This window comes from Hippichthys cyanospilos, chromosome 20 (genome assembly GCF_059441005.1).
Source record: "Hippichthys cyanospilos isolate Australia breed blue-spotted pipefish chromosome 20, RoL_Hcya_1.0, whole genome shotgun sequence".
Lineage (NCBI taxonomy): Eukaryota > Metazoa > Chordata > Actinopteri > Syngnathiformes > Syngnathidae > Hippichthys > Hippichthys cyanospilos.
In genome coordinates, this window is record NC_142388.1 from 16,295,709 (window position 1) to 16,312,138 (window position 16,430).

General features: G+C 40.2%; 1 protein-coding gene across 1 annotated transcript; it reads left to right on the plus strand.

Annotated features, from left to right (window-relative positions):
• The first annotated feature begins 10,660 nt into the window (after positions 1-10,660).
• Positions 10,661-11,776, plus strand: LOC148407560 (uncharacterized protein F54H12.2-like). The gene has a single exon (XM_088403991.1). It carries the CDS (start codon positions 10,661-10,663, stop codon positions 11,774-11,776), a length of 1,116 nt encoding a protein of 371 aa, XP_088260117.1.
• The last annotated feature ends 4,654 nt before the right edge of the window (positions 11,777-16,430 follow it).

Below are 16,430 nucleotides of genomic sequence, written 5' to 3' on the forward strand. Positions count from 1 at the left end.
TCTTGCTTCTAAAGCATACGCAAGCAGAAATTTCAATGTACAATGATGTTTTTAAAAAAAACAGTCAAAATGCGCTCCACTCGGGCTGAAAACGCTGTTGGGGACATTTCATTAATGTTGACTACAAATCAAAAACTAAGCATTTTTCAGCTGAAATAATGAATGTAGTCCTCTTAATTCTTGCTTCTAAAGCATACGCAAGCAGAAATTTCAATGTACAATGATGTTTTTAAAAAAAACAGTCAAAATGTGCTCCACTCGGGCTGAAAACGCTGTTGGGGACATTTCATTAATGTTGACTACAAATCAAAAACTAAGCATTTTTCAGCTGAAATAATGAATGTAGTCCTCTTAATTCTTGCTTCTAAAGCATTCGCAAGCAGAAATTTCAATGTACAATGATGTTTTTAAAAAAACAGTCAAAATGTGCTCCACTCGGGCTGAAAACGCTGTTGGGGACATTTCATTAATGTTGACTATAAATCATAAACTAAGCATTTTTCAGCTGAAATAATGAATGTAGTCCTCTTAATTCTTGCTTCTAAAGCATACGCAAGCAGAAATTTCAATGTACAATGATGTTTTTAAAAAAACAGTCAAAATGTGCTCCACTCGGGCTGAAAACGCTTGTTCGGAACATTTCCTTAATGTTGACTATAAATCATAAACTAAGCATTTTTCAGCTGAAATAATGAATGTAGTCCTCTTAATTCTTGCTTCTAAAGCATACGCAAGCAGAAATTTCAATGTACAATGATGTTTTTAAAAAAAACAGTCAAAATGCGCTCCACTCGGGCTGAAAACGCTGTTGGGGACATTTCATTAATGTTGACTATAAATCATAAACTAAGCATTTTTCAGCTGAAATAATGAATGTAGTCCTCTTAATTCTTGCTTCTAAAGCATACGCAAGCAGAAATTTCAATGTACAATGATGTTTTTAAAAAAACGGTCAAAATGTGCTCCACTCGGGCTGAAAACGCTTGTTCGGAACATTTCCTTAATGTTGACTATAAATCATAAACTAAGCATTTTTCAGCTGAAATAATGAATGTAGTCCTCTTAATTCTTGCTTCTAAAGCATACGCAAGCAGAAATTTCAATGTACAATGATGTTTTTAAAAAAACAGTCAAAATGTGCTCCACTCGGGCTGAAAACGCTTGTTTGGGACATGACATTAATGTTGACTATAAATCATAAACTAAGCATTTTTCAGCTGAAATAATGAATGTAGTCCTCTTAATTCTTGCTTCTAAAGCATACGCAAGCAGAAATTTCAATGTACAATGATGTTTTTAAAAAAAGGGTCAAAATGTGCTCCACTCGGGCTGAAAACGCTTGTTTGGAACATTTCCTTAATGTTGACTATAAATCATAAACTAAGCATTTTTCAGCTGAAATAATGAATGTAGTCCTCTTAATTCTTGCTTCTAAAGCATACGCAAGCAGAAATTTCAATGTACAATGATGTTTTTAAAAAAACAGTCAAAATGTGCTCCACTCGGGCTGAAAACGCTTGTTTGGGACATGACATTAATGTTGACTATAAATCATAAACTAAGCATTTTTCAGCTGAAATAATGAATGTAGTCCTCTTAATTCTTGCTTCTAAAGCATACGCAAGCAGAAATTTCAATGTACAATGATGTTTTTAAAAAAACAGTCAAAATGTGCTCCACTCGGGCTGAAAACGCTTGTTTGGGACATGACATTAATGTTGACTATAAATCATAAACTAAGCATTTTTCAGCTGAAATAATGAATGTAGTCCTCTTAATTCTTGCTTCTAAAGCATACGCAAGCAGAAATTTCAATGTACAATGATGTTTTTAAAAAAAGGGTCAAAATGTGCTCCACTCGGGCTGAAAACGCTGTTGGGGATATTTCATTAATGTTGACTACAAATCAAAAACTAAGCATTTTTCAGCTGAAATAATGAATGTAGTCCTCTTAATTCTTGCTTCTAAAGCATTCGCAAGCAGAAATTTCAATGTACAATGATGTTTTTAAAAAAACAGTCAAAATGTGCTCCACTCGGGCTGAAAACGCTGTTGGGGACATTTCATTAATGTTGACTATAAATCATAAACTAAGCATTTTTCAGCTGAAATAATGAATGTAGTCCTCTTAATTCTTGCTTCTAAAGCATACGCAAGCAGAAATTTCAATGTACAATGATGTTTTTAAAAAAACGGTCAAAATGTGCTCCACTCGGGCTGAAAACGCTTGTTTGGGACATTACATTAATGTTGACTATAAATCATAAACTAAGCATTTTTCAGCTGAAATAATGAATGTAGTCCTCTTAATTCTTGCTTCTAAAGCATACGCAAACAGAAATTTCAATGTACAATGATGTTTTTTAAAAAACGGTCAAAATGTGCTCCACTCGGGCTGAAAACGCTTGTTCGGAACATTTCCTTAATGTTGACTATAAATCATAAACTAAGCATTTTTCAGCTGAAATAATGAATGTAGTCCTCTTAATTCTTGCTTCTAAAGCATACGCAAGCAGAAATTTCAATGTACAATGATGTTTTTAAAAAAAACAGTCAAAATGCGCTCCACTCGGGCTGAAAACGCTGTTGGGGACATTTCATTAATGTTGACTACAAATCAAAAACTAAGCATTTTTCAGCTGAAATAATGAATGTAGTCCTCTTAATTCTTGCTTCTAAAGCATACGCAAGCAGAAATTTCAATGTACAATGATGTTTTTAAAAAAAGGGTCAAAATGTGCTCCACTCGGGCTGAAAACGCTTGTTTGGAACATTTCATTAATGTTGACTATAAATCATAAACTAAGCATTTTTCAGCTGAAATAATGAATGTAGTCCTCTTAATTCTTGCTTCTAAAGCATACGCAAGCAGAAATTTCAATGTACAATGATGTTTTTAAAAAAAGGGTCAAAATGTGCTCCACTCGGGCTGAAAACGCTTGTTTGGAACATTTCATTAATGTTGACTACAAATCATAAACTAAGCATTTTTCAGCTGAAATAATGAATGTAGTCCTCTTAATTCTTGCTTCTAAAGCATACGCAAGCAGAAATTTCAATGTACAATGATGTTTTTAAAAAAACAGTCAAAATGTGCTCCACTCGGGCTGAAAACGCTTGTTTGGGACATGACATTAATGTTGACTATAAATCATAAACTAAGCATTTTTCAGCTGAAATAATGAATGTAGTCCTCTTAATTCTTGCTTCTAAAGCATACGCAAGCAGAAATTTCAATGTACAATGATGTTTTTAAAAAAAGGGTCAAAATGTGCTCCACTCGGGCTGAAAACGCTTGTTTGGAACATTTCATTAATGTTGACTATAAATCATAAACTAAGCATTTTTCAGCTGAAATAATGAATGTAGTCCTCTTAATTCTTGCTTCTAAAGCATACGCAAGCAGAAATTTCAATGTACAATGATGTTTTTAAAAAAAGGGTCAAAATGTGCTCCACTCGGGCTGAAAACGCTTGTTTGGAACATTTCATTAATGTTGACTATAAATCATAAACTAAGCATTTTTCAGCTGAAATAATGAATGTAGTCCTCTTAATTCTTGCTTCTAAAGCATACGCAAGCAGAAATTTCAATGTACAATGATGTTTTTAAAAAAACAGTCAAAATGTGCTCCACTCGGGCTGAAAACGCTGTTGGGGACATTTCATTAATGTTGACTATAAATCATAAACTAAGCATTTTTCAGCTGAAATAATGAATGTAGTCCTCTTAATTCTTGCTTCTAAAGCATACGCAAGCAGAAATTTCAATGTACAATGATGTTTTTAAAAAAACGGTCAAAATGTGCTCCACTCGGGCTGAAAACGCTTGTTTGGGACATTACATTAATGTTGACTATAAATCATAAACTAAGCATTTTTCAGCTGAAATAATGAATGTAGTCCTCTTAATTCTTGCTTCTAAAGCATACGCAAACAGAAATTTCAATGTACAATGATGTTTTTAAAAAAACGGTCAAAATGTGCTCCACTCGGGCTGAAAACGCTTGTTCGGAACATTTCCTTAATGTTGACTATAAATCATAAACTAAGCATTTTTCAGCTGAAATAATGAATGTAGTCCTCTTAATTCTTGCTTCTAAAGCATACGCAAGCAGAAATTTCAATGTACAATGATGTTTTTAAAAAAAACAGTCAAAATGCGCTCCACTCGGGCTGAAAACGCTGTTGGGGACATTTCATTAATGTTGACTACAAATCAAAAACTAAGCATTTTTCAGCTGAAATAATGAATGTAGTCCTCTTAATTCTTGCTTCTAAAGCATACGCAAGCAGAAATTTCAATGTACAATGATGTTTTTAAAAAAAACAGTCAAAATGCGCTCCACTCGGGCTGAAAACGCTGTTGGGGACATTTCATTAATGTTGACTACAAATCAAAAACTAAGCATTTTTCAGCTGAAATAATGAATGTAGTCCTCTTAATTCTTGCTTCTAAAGCATACGCAAGCAGAAATTTCAATGTACAATGATGTTTTTAAAAAAAGGGTCAAAATGTGCTCCACTCGGGCTGAAAACGCTTGTTTGGAACATTTCATTAATGTTGACTATAAATCATAAACTAAGCATTTTTCAGCTGAAATAATGAATGTAGTCCTCTTAATTCTTGCTTCTAAAGCATACGCAAGCAGAAATTTCAATGTACAATGATGTTTTTAAAAAAACAGTCAAAATGTGCTCCACTCGGGCTGAAAACGCTTGTTTGGGACATGACATTAATGTTGACTATAAATCATAAACTAAGCATTTTTCAGCTGAAATAATGAATGTAGTCCTCTTAATTCTTGCTTCTAAAGCATACGAGAGAGAGATAATAATATACAGTTAGTGTCACAAAGGAATGTGACCCCCCCACCCGTCAAGATTTATGGCCCTCACCTGAAGGTAAAGGTCACGAAGGTCAAGGTCATGGGTCATGCATGAAGTTCATGGATGTCATGGAGGTCATGGGAGGAGGTCACCGCCATCTGTGGAAGAGATCATCTCCATCTGGGAGGAGTCCGTCTCCATCTATGAGGTTACAGGCGTTCGAAATAAAATAAGAATGAAAGGAATAAAATAAGAATCAAGTAATGAAGTTTTAAAGTTGTACTTACGTGTGTTGTAGAAGGGAATGAGGGAATCAAATGTAGAGACAATGAAAAGGAGTTTGTACTTACTGCGGTAGATGTTGTATGGTAAGAGCTCCCTCTCCTGTCGTTAGTGTCACATTGCATCTTTACTTGGGTTGGCTCTAAAGACAGAGTTTATGGTCTAACAACAGAGGTTTTCTTTTTCCCAAAGGCGGCAAATCTTAAGAATGAGATATGGCTACAATTGTTTAGACTGAGTTTGTTTACCCCAAAAGCGCCACAAAAGTTGAGATAATAAAAAGGAGCTTGTACTTACGGTGGTATGGCAAGACCCCCTCCTCTTCTAATGTTAGTATCACATTCCATCTTTACTTGAGTTGACTTCAAAGACAGAGTTTATGGTCTAACAACAGAGGTTTTTTTTTTTTCCCAAAGGCGGCAAATCTTAAGAATGAGATATGGCTACAATTGTTTAGACTGAGTTTGTTTACCCCAAAAGCGCCACAAAAGTTGAGATAATAAAAAGGAGCCTGTACTTGCGGTGGTATGGCAAGACCCCCTCCTCTTCTAATGTTAGTATCACATTCCATCTTTACTTGAGTTGACTTCAAAGACAGAGTTTATGGTCTAACAACAGAGGTTTTCTTTTTCCCAAAGGCGGCAAATCTTAAGAATGAGATATGGCTACACGTGTTTAGACTGAGTTTGTTTACCCCAAAAGCGCCATAAATTGTACCCCCAACATAGAAAGCACTTACCCGTATGTTGATGAGCCATAGGTGCTGATAAGCCTTGCGCTAAGAGCTCCGTGCCGACGTTACCTCTTCGACGTATTGTTCCAAATGAGTGTCTCCTAGGGGGGTGGTGTCGAATGAGAGGGCGTGTACATTCCACCGTTTCAACACGCCTCTTTTTCTATCTCGACCACTCACACATCAGTGTTTCGCGCATGCGTATCTGAAACTCCGCCTCTCTCTCTCTCTCTCTCTCTCTCTCTCTCTTTTTGGAGACCGCCCATTCTCTCACAAGAATTTAAGGTGTGAAATCACGCGGTTCATGGTAAACTTCTCTGAAGGAGAAAAAAAAAAACCCGGCTCATCAGCTAAGAGAAGCTTGAAACGCTGCAAAGACATCGTCATGGCAAGCAGAGGCTACCGGTCAGACGACTCAGGTATTATAATTATCAATACTGATTCTGAATCATCAGACAACGAGGGGGAAGAACGGTTCATCGGCTCTCCCTCAGAATTCTTCAGTCCGCCGGGACCATTCAACACCCCCGAACCCCCTGCTATGCCTAAACCCGCGTCATCTGGAGGATCACAACCAGCGCCGCCAGACAGCGAGACTCTCGTATGGCCGGACGAGGATGCGCGGCCATCAACATCAAGCGCAGCTGAGACGTTTGATGATGATGAGATGACGCAACTCCTCGACGCATCTCCTTTGGCTACAACAGAAATACCCGTGACCAGCGCTGGTATAGCCTTTCAAGAAACGGACGCGCAATCATCAACAACGGATACACCTCTATCCTTTTCAGAAACACTAAAGCAAACCATCGAGGAGAACGCGCTTCTTTTTCAAGAAAACAGTCAACTACTTATCCCGGAGGAGGATACTCAACAATGGCCTTCAGACTCGCTCCCTGCTGGTCGGCGAGTGGGGTTCGACACAGCCCATTCATCGCGACTTTCGCCAGAAGGGAAACCGTACGGATTTCGCAAAACATTGATGATGACAAGGGCACCTGCAAAGCTACGTCGTCCTTCACGCAGAATGCCGCTGACGCCCGCACGCAGAGTTGTGAAAAGTCTATGGGGGGATACACAACCCGATTCAAACTGGCCCAGATCATTCGACGCGGCATCGAACTATTCACGTTCATCTGTGAATTACTCGCCCGAATCACCCCCCATAACGCCACCGTTCATTCACGGCGGCGATGAGGGTGTGACATCAACAGCGGAGGCGATGTCTGTCATCCATAAAGAAGAAGAAGAAGGGGGAGAGGATGGGGAACACATGTCATGGAGCAATCCCCCTGATGAGTGGATATCAACGGGTACATTTAATTGTATTCAACAAACGATCGCGTATATGTTAAAGGTCGCTTTGCGAAAATTCGCAGAGGGTAATTGTCACGGATGTGTTATAAACCATCCGGATCAGGCGCACCATACATGTGTAGACGTATATAGGTATGATTGTTACTACGGAAAACGTATAGCATGTATCATACCGGCGCTTTGTAACGCTGACTTCCTCCCTACAATACATCTGATGTTGAAGTCGTTAAATCTCAAAACCAATGCAGCTAAAGTCAAAACCATAGCCGAGACCATACTGACTGATTTTGCTTGTACAAGCAACATTTTCGACCGCCTGGAGGAGGTGACGCGGCGTGGCGGTCACGGCTCATTGCCATTTTACATGGTGGCTCAATTGATAAAACGCTAAAAGGGAAGATTTTGTACAACTGTTGTACAACCGATCAAAGTTACCTCAGTCGATAATAATGATTGTCATGAAAAAGTTAGACTATAGTTGTGCTTTTTTAGAAATTCTTCACTCGTTTGATTTTTCATTGATTGTAATGTAGCAAATATATATCATTAGTTTGATTTTTCATTGATTGTGTTGTAACAAATATATATCATTAGTTTGATTTTTCATTGGTTGTGTTGTAACAAATATATATATCATTAGTTTGATTTTTCATTGGTTGTGTTGTAACAAATATATATATCATTAGTTTGATTTTTCATTGGTTGTGTTGTAACAAATATATACCATTAGTTTGATTTTTCATTGGTTGTAATGTAACAACAAATATATATCATTAGTTTGATTGTGATGGAAAAAAAAATGTATGTTTTGTATTCGTTTTATACATTTCAATAAAAAAAAAAAAAAAAAAAAAAAAAAGACTACGTCTCGGGGTGTTCAATATCATATAAATAAGATGGTTTGCATTCGTTATTCGTCATAAGTTAACGATGGCGATGCGGAGATGTATGAAGAAGATTTATTATGATGCTAAACATCCGTCTAGTTATGGGGGTTTAGAACGACTACAAAGAGGTGTACGTGATGTTTTAGGCGTAAAAGTGGGCCTTGAAAAAGTGCAGGCCTTCCTTTCAGGCCAAGATGCATACACCTTACATAAACCCGTAAGGCTTCATTTTCCTCGTAATCGTGTTTTTGTAAAAGGTCCATTACGACAATTTCAAGCCGACCTTTGTGATATGCAAGCCCTCAGCCGCTACAACGGCGGAAACAAATATCTACTTACAGTGATTGATGTATTTAGCAAGCGCGCTTACGCGCGTGTTTTAAAAGACAAGACGGCTCGAGCTGTAGTAAAAGCCTTTGATTCCGTTTTCAACGAAAGCGGTATCCCTTTGAAATTACAGACGGATAACGGGAAGGAGTTCTTCAACAAATCTTTCGATAACCTCATGAAAAAACACAACATTCTACATTTTTCCACAACGAGTGATTTGAAGGCGCAGACTGTGGAGCGTTTTAACAGAACCCTGAAGAGCAGAATGTGGCGATATTTCACAGCGAAAAACACGCGTCGCTACACGGATGTCATTCAAGATTTTATGAAAAGTTATAACAATAGTTATCATCGAAGTATTAGAATGACGCCCCTGCAAGTCAACGAGGAGAATTCCAAGCAGGTTTTTAATCATCTATACGGCGACATGATGATCGGGAAAGATAAGAAACATGTCGCACATTTTAAAAAAGGCGATGTGGTCAGAGTATCAAAATTGAGAGGGTCGTTTGATAAGAAATATGAGCAAGGCTACACCGACGAGTTGTTTACCGTAAAGGAATGTTTAGAACGATCACCCCCCGTATACAAACTCCAAGATTATGACGGGGAGGATATAGAAGGTTCTTTCTACGAAAAGGAATTACAAAAAGTAAAAATCTGCAAAAACAAATTGTTCCAAGTGGAAAAAATTTTAAAACGACGCAAAGTGAACGGTGTGCCGGAATGTCTCATCAGATGGAAAGGTTGGCCGTCTAAATTTGACAGTTGGGTACCGGCCTCGAATGTGACATTGATTTAAATGTCATGACGTCACTGTAACGTCACGAGATATGCGATTTAAAAAGACATTATAATTTCAGAGTTTATCAGAAAGCATCATGGATCCGTCGAGTAAAAAAGGATTTTATGTTACGCTGATATCCAACGCATGTAAAGGCGTTTACAGCGACAATACAGCATCCAAGTTTATTGTCGAGATGGCTCAACACATAGATTTAGATGGTGATTGGGAGGTGGGTATGGCGGATATATCATACCCCTCCACGATGTATAATTTACCCTCAGCTTTAACAACTTTTTTCTGGATGAAAGCTACTAGAGGGGAAATAGACGAGTCTAAATCTATAGGCCTACGCATAAAAGGAGGAGTCTACGATAACCTCGAGGATTTAGGAGTGGAAATAGAATCTGTTTTACAAACCGAGGTCCATAAGAGAATACAATTCAGTTATGACAAAAACCTTCATCGTTTCTCATGGTCGGGTGCGGACGGTTATCGAGTTTTATTTACACCGGCTTTAGCTCATATTGTGGGGATGACGCCTAACGAGTGGATGAATCTGAAGGCTACGAAAGTGTACGCCCCATTCTACGCTGATTTAAGGGGCGGTCAGGAACGTTTGTTCGTATATACTGATGTGATTCATCATCAGACAGTCGGTGATTCGTACGCTCCGTTACTAAGGATTGTACCCATCAAAGGCAAATACGGTGATATCGTATATAATTCCTTCAATCCTACGTATTACATGCCCGTCAATAAGAGGCACATAGAGCAAATAGCTATTCACATCAAGAGTGATCAGAACACGTACATCAATTTTAAATACGGTAAAGTAGTCATCACCCTGCATTTCAGACCGAGATAAAATATGGTGATGATACAAACGCATCCGGATCTGCATCGTTTCGTCAATTACTATGAATCACAAGTAGGGGGAGCTTTCCCGGGCTTTCACGGATCCCCCGTTCAATATGGGCGTGGTTTGGGGTCTATTTTCGCCAAATTATTCCGTTTCGTGGTACCTTTGGTGAAAAGAGGTTTCAGTATAGCCAAACCTCATTTACAAACAGCTGCTAAAAGCATAGCGACTGACGTGGCTGGACGTGTGATGGAACGAGTGCAACGCCGGAATGAACCGCAAGAGGGCTCTGGTTTAATGGTGTTGGCCCGAAGAGCAACCGTGAGACCTGTAGGGAGACGTTTGAAAGCGGGGAGAAAACGCAGGCGTGTGAGTAAAAAGAAATCAGTCTCAAAGCGTAGGCGAGCGGTGAAGACCGACGACATTTTCTCCTAAAAAAAAATGGCTCTGTTGCATCACAAGTCACAGGAATGTACTCTGAGCGAATTGGATTTATTTAGCCCCCCTATGACGCAACTCTCTATCGATCACAGTCAATATGTGGAAATACGCCCTCTATCGAGCATTACACAAAACGGACCTCTGGAGTTTTTTATCCCTGGGGGTGGGTCGAAGTACATAGACCTCACAGACACTATGCTACACCTTCGTCTCAAAGTAACGCGTCGTAACGGTGCCAACATCCCACCTGGTGATCATGTAGGTATTTTGAACTACCCTCTTAACACCATCTTCTCGCAACTGGATGTTACGTTAGGAGATAGACTCATCTCCCAATCGAGTGCCACCCATCCTTATAGAGCTGTTATCGAGACATTACTAAACTACTCGGAAGAAACTCTCAAAACCCAATTCGGGGGTGCTATGTTCAACAAAGACACAAGAGGCCATATGGACTCAATCGAATGGGATGGTGATAATGTCAACAAAGGCCTGACGGCTCGTGAGCATCTTTTGAGGCAGTCTCAGGATTTTGAGGTCATCGGCCCTCTCCATGCAGACATTTTCTTCTGCGAGCGTTATCTTTTAAACAACGTGGATTTAAGATTGAAGTTAATTCGTGCATCGGATGATTTTTGTCTGATGTCCGACACCGCCAGTGATTCAACGTTACAGATTCTGAACGCCTCACTGTACATCAAAAAAATTGCAGTGAGCCCCGCAGTAACTCTGGGTCATGAATCAGCCCTGAACAAAGGTAATGCTTTATATCCCCTCACGAGGGTCAACGTAAAAACTTTCTCCATACCCATTCTTTCCCGTACCTGTCATCAAGATAACCTGTTTCTGGGTCAGACGCCAAAGCAAATCGTCATCGCATTGGTTAACCATAATGCTTTTGTGGGTGCAAGAAGCCTAAACCCTTTCAACTTTCATCACTATGATGTAGAATATATGGCACTGACGCAAGAAGGACGTCAGATACCCGCTAAAGCCTTCCAGCCGCATTTTGCTTCGGGGAACGCCGTAAGAGAGTTTCATAATATTTACACGGCGACAGGGAGGTATTTGAAAGACAAACCCTTATGTATAGACAGAGAGGACTTTCTAAAAGGTTACGCCCTCTTTGTTTTTAACCTGACCCCCAGCGAGGATTCGGAGGCTCATGCACCTATCACATCAGGGGTCCTTAGACTGGAGATGGGTTTTAAAAACCCTTTACCTCACACCGTGACGATGATAGTCTACGCCTGTTACGACTCTATTTTGGAAATTAACGCCAAAAGAGAAGTGTTGATGGATTATTACTAACGCTATGGACGGAAGACAACTTGAAGAAATAATGCGCCGAACTCAAGGCGATCTATTTGGAGGTGTTTACGCATCGGATGAGCTGGTAGATTTAAAAACAAAAATACCTGCATTCTATATTGTAAACACACACCCTCGGAGCGAACCGGGTGAACATTGGCTGGCTTTAACGTTGGAAGAGGACGGTACATCTACATTTTTTGATTCTTTCGGATTTCCACCGGACTTTGAATACTACCCGCAAAGTATCAAATCTTTTCTGGAGAAGTATTCCAAACGTATCATCTTTCACAATCGACAATTACAACACGAACTGTCAAGCGCCTGCGGACAACATTGCGTCTACTATTTAACGCTACGGGGGAACGGCTTCTCTTACCCTGAAGTGTTATCGTGTTATACTGATGATGTCATAACTAATGACGCTTTGGTGACGGCTTACGTTAAAACATGTCGTCTGAATCCTCATTCGCCATGTGGAGGGCAGATCTCATCCCCTTTTAACGAGTTTAAAAAATGTAATTGTCTGTAACCAGTGTGTTTGTTTTTACAACGCTTTTATTCAATAAAACATTATTAAACAAAACATCGTTTACATCGTTTTTTTTTTTTTTCTTTCATACATCATATTTAATAGTCAACCCAGTCCACACCCTTTAGCCTTCGTTGTCTTCTCTTTTTTTTCTTGCTACTTGTCAGCCCGTAGAACTCCTCCTCCCCCTCCTCCTCCTCCATCCCCTTCCGTCTCATGGGATGCAGAGCCCCCTCGTTTTTTAAACGTCTCAATTGTTCACGCGCATGTGGATTAGAGACCGTTGATTCGGGTATGTTCAGATCTGCTAGGGTGTGCACGAACTCGCTCCAACCGCGTGGGTCATGTGATAAAACGTTCTTACCGGTAAAAGTAAGATGTCTTAATAAATCGGTCATATGCGAACCTTTCAAGGGTGTTCCTTTGAAGATAAATTCGTTGCGACGTGTCCAACCTCTACCATCGTTGTTTAATTTTGATAAAATGTAAAAAACGTTTTTACGATAACGATGAGGGATGGTATGCAAGATGTCGTCCCACTTTTCATCGGATATCCCAATCGATTGATCAGAATGTTTGTTGTTGTTGTTCTTGTCATCACCAGTAGGAGGGTCGTGTTCCCGAGATGCCTCTTGAGGGAGAGTCAGTGTGATGGGTACGCCTTCATTTTCCCCCTGTTTGACAAATCCTAGATAACGTTGCATCAAAGATTGATACTTTTTAATTTTTTCGTATTGGTTTAAAGATTGATCTTCCAGCACCTCCTTCATCACAGCGTCCAAATCACGTTCAGCCTTCTCGCGGATGTTGAGACGGGGTTTGTTGATCTGTTCCAGTTGACGGGGTGAGATGAGGTACATTTTCTCGGCCGTTTTCAAACTCATGTCTTATCTGCTTATCAGACCGCCGACAAGGCCTCCCAAAGCAGGTGCGAGAGCGGCTAACAGAGGAAAGATAAACCCTCCTTTTTGTACCAACACAACTCGTTTTTTTTTCAAACTTTTCTTCTTGTCGGCCAGCAATCTAATAAACGTCTTTTTTTTTTCAAGTTTCTTAAATTGTTTGCGATTTAAAGGTATATGACCTTTCAGGAGGTTCAATGCGATCTCACAGAGGGTCTTCACCAAACTGACGGGGCCGTGCGTAAGGATGTGTTTACGTTTCTCGGGTCCAGCGTGAAACAGCTTCCTCAAAAGCGGAGCGTTTGTTTTCACGAGTCTGCTCATCTCGATTAGTTTTTTGCTATGTACACAACAGGCCACTGATCCGGAAGTACACCCGTCCTCAGTCTATACTGTTCTGGACATTTAGGAGTTAAATCTATCAATAAATATCCATGCGGCTCTCTGGTGGCATCTTCATAACATTCCATAAAGTACTTTTTCTTTGTAGGAAAAATTTGATTCGCTAAAACGCTCGCTTGTAATTTATCACGCGGGTTTTTAAAAAGCACCAAGTAATTACTGTTTAGACTAATGGTTCGGCTGTATTTTCCCTGATGGAAAATATTCTGCGTGAGCAAAATCACAGACATTGACCGATGGTGTCTGAATTGAGTGAACACCCTCACCACTTCGGGATGTTCGGAAGCTTGGAAGATGACATCATCCAGGATGATCAGATGACTCTGAGCGACCGGAAAAAGATTTTCATCTTCGAAAGAATCAGGGAGTCCTTTGACGAATTTAATCTTTTTATTCAGCTTACGAAGTTCATCATAAAGAGGTTGATATGATGTATAAATCCATACAATATTCTCAGGAACACTTTGCATCGTATGGTTACAATTTTGTAAGACACTTTTCACAAAATAGGATTTACCGCACCCGCTGGGTCCCGATATCAAACATGAAAAGGGTGGGCTTAATCTAGGATCAAAATCAACACTGTCAAATTCCATGACTTGATTTAAAAACAAAACTAGTACCCGAATGGAAGACTATGACCGTTGCTCAGCAATCGTCGCTTGTCATACACCACTCTGAGCTTTTTCATGAATGATGTGTTTTTTAGATGAAACCCCTTTTTGTCGCGTACAATGTTGTGTTGAGGAGTCTCAATAATTCTGGGGGTGTCAGGCGCGTAGAGGTAACTCTCCACCATTTCTCTGACGCTGTCAAAATTGATTGTATTAGAACATTCGTAAGATTGTGTGATGCCTTTCATTTTGATCATCGTTTTCTTACTCGCTCTGGTCTGGTAGGCATAGCTTTTGGGACCTGCTGAGACAAATTCTTGAATACAATCGTTATCCAACTCATCAGTCAAATCCCCCAAATAATCCCCGAGTGGCAGGACACTTTCCCCCTCCCTGACTGTGTAGATTATGCTATCCGTATCTGTGTACAACACCCGTTTCTGTAAACGCTCCATGTATCCATACATGATGAGACGCGCGTAAGCCGTTGTCATACATGCGGCGAATATGTTCGATGTTTTAGTGGGTGGGAGTTCACAACGTTCGTCATGACAGTATTGAACCAAACATCTCTGATCATTGATGAAATGAAAAAACTTCACCTCATAGATTCCTGAAAAGAGAAGATTGAAAAATTCGTCAGGGTCCCCCACCACCACAGTCTTTTTTAAATTTTCACGCTGTCCTAATTTACCCCACAAATTATTCAGACAAAGTTTGGAAACCTGTCTTTTCCCGGGATTTGTCGCAATTTTGGATGCTTCTAACTGGATGCCCTGATGTTTTCTATAATCGTCAATGTATTTCTCTCGATCAGCCTGACTGACAATGTGCGAGGGATACCCGGATGCCTCTTGCTTGCCTTTTAAGAAGGTGTCCATGTATGCTTTGAAAATGTCTTTTCGCGATGATTCAAAGTGCCAAACTTCTGAAATGTCTACCACAATGTAACCCAGATCAAGAGCTTTTGTGAATTCCGGGGTAACCCAAACACCCGTCAAACATCTCTGCTCATCGTTATGGGGACAAGGACCTGTCTGGTAATTAATTTCAGCGCACGTTCGACAGAGCGTGAAGACTAGCTTACCTCTAGCTGTTTTATAGGGTAACAGAGGAAAATAGAGACCTCTCGGCGGGTTGACCGTGGCTCTGATGAGGCCAAAATAATTCCTCGGGTCGTCAAAATTACTGTGTATGATTTTGGGATGGCCCACAGGATAGGCACTCTTGCTGTTGACAAAGGGGTACAATGAGGTGACATCAACATATAACACTCTCTCATTAGGAGCGGCTGTGTAACGCAGTACAAAGGCGTTAGTTCTCCCCCCAAAAAGCGCATGGCGCGGGATGAGGGGTTGAGGGAATTTTGAGCGAGCCAAAAACTCTTTCACATCGGGGTCTGTCTTTTTCATTAGTTTCCAATCATGCTCCCACATCACCGTCAGATTTGTACCTCCGATCTGTCTTAACACGTCGAGTTTCTTTTCGCTGATGGCATACTTTTCTTTGAAGGGTTGTTTTGTCAGAGGGCATGTCTGCTCGGGATCAAAACATTTCAAACAGGCATGATGAAAACAGCCTTGGTATTCCAGAATTCGTGAAACATCATTTGATTCTGAAAACCCATCCACATAGTAATCGGCTATCTTCACCTCGCCCCCGTTCAGTGCATGTCTGATGTGTATTTGCTCACTATGCATGACCCACATCATATATTGGATGGCATCGTGCGAGAATGCTTTAACATTTCGTCTGTAATTATCAGACGGTACAATGGCTAGCGTTTTACTCGTTAGGAATTTGGTTCGAAAAACTTTCATGCACGCTGAGGCGATGGTGGTGGCTGAGAACGGGTCTACACCCGTGCTAGTGAGAAACTCATTTCTGAATTTCTCGCAGCCTGTCATGAGAATGCTGACATCGTTTTGACAGTACATCAGAGCTTCGGCGGCGAAATCAAATGTGCCTTGACTGATCTCCTCATACCACTCAAAAAATTTCGCTCGTTGACTGGGTGACATGCGTTCCACATTGTAGTACGATGGTGAAGGGTAGGGACCCACATATTTCAAATGCTCGGCAGAGCTGAAGCAATGAGGAAAATATCCCTTGGACTGATCCTCAAAACCTAGGGCTTTGGGAAAACTGCTCAGAGGCATGGTGAGAAAGCAAAGCGAATCAATGTATCTGGATTGTAAATCATT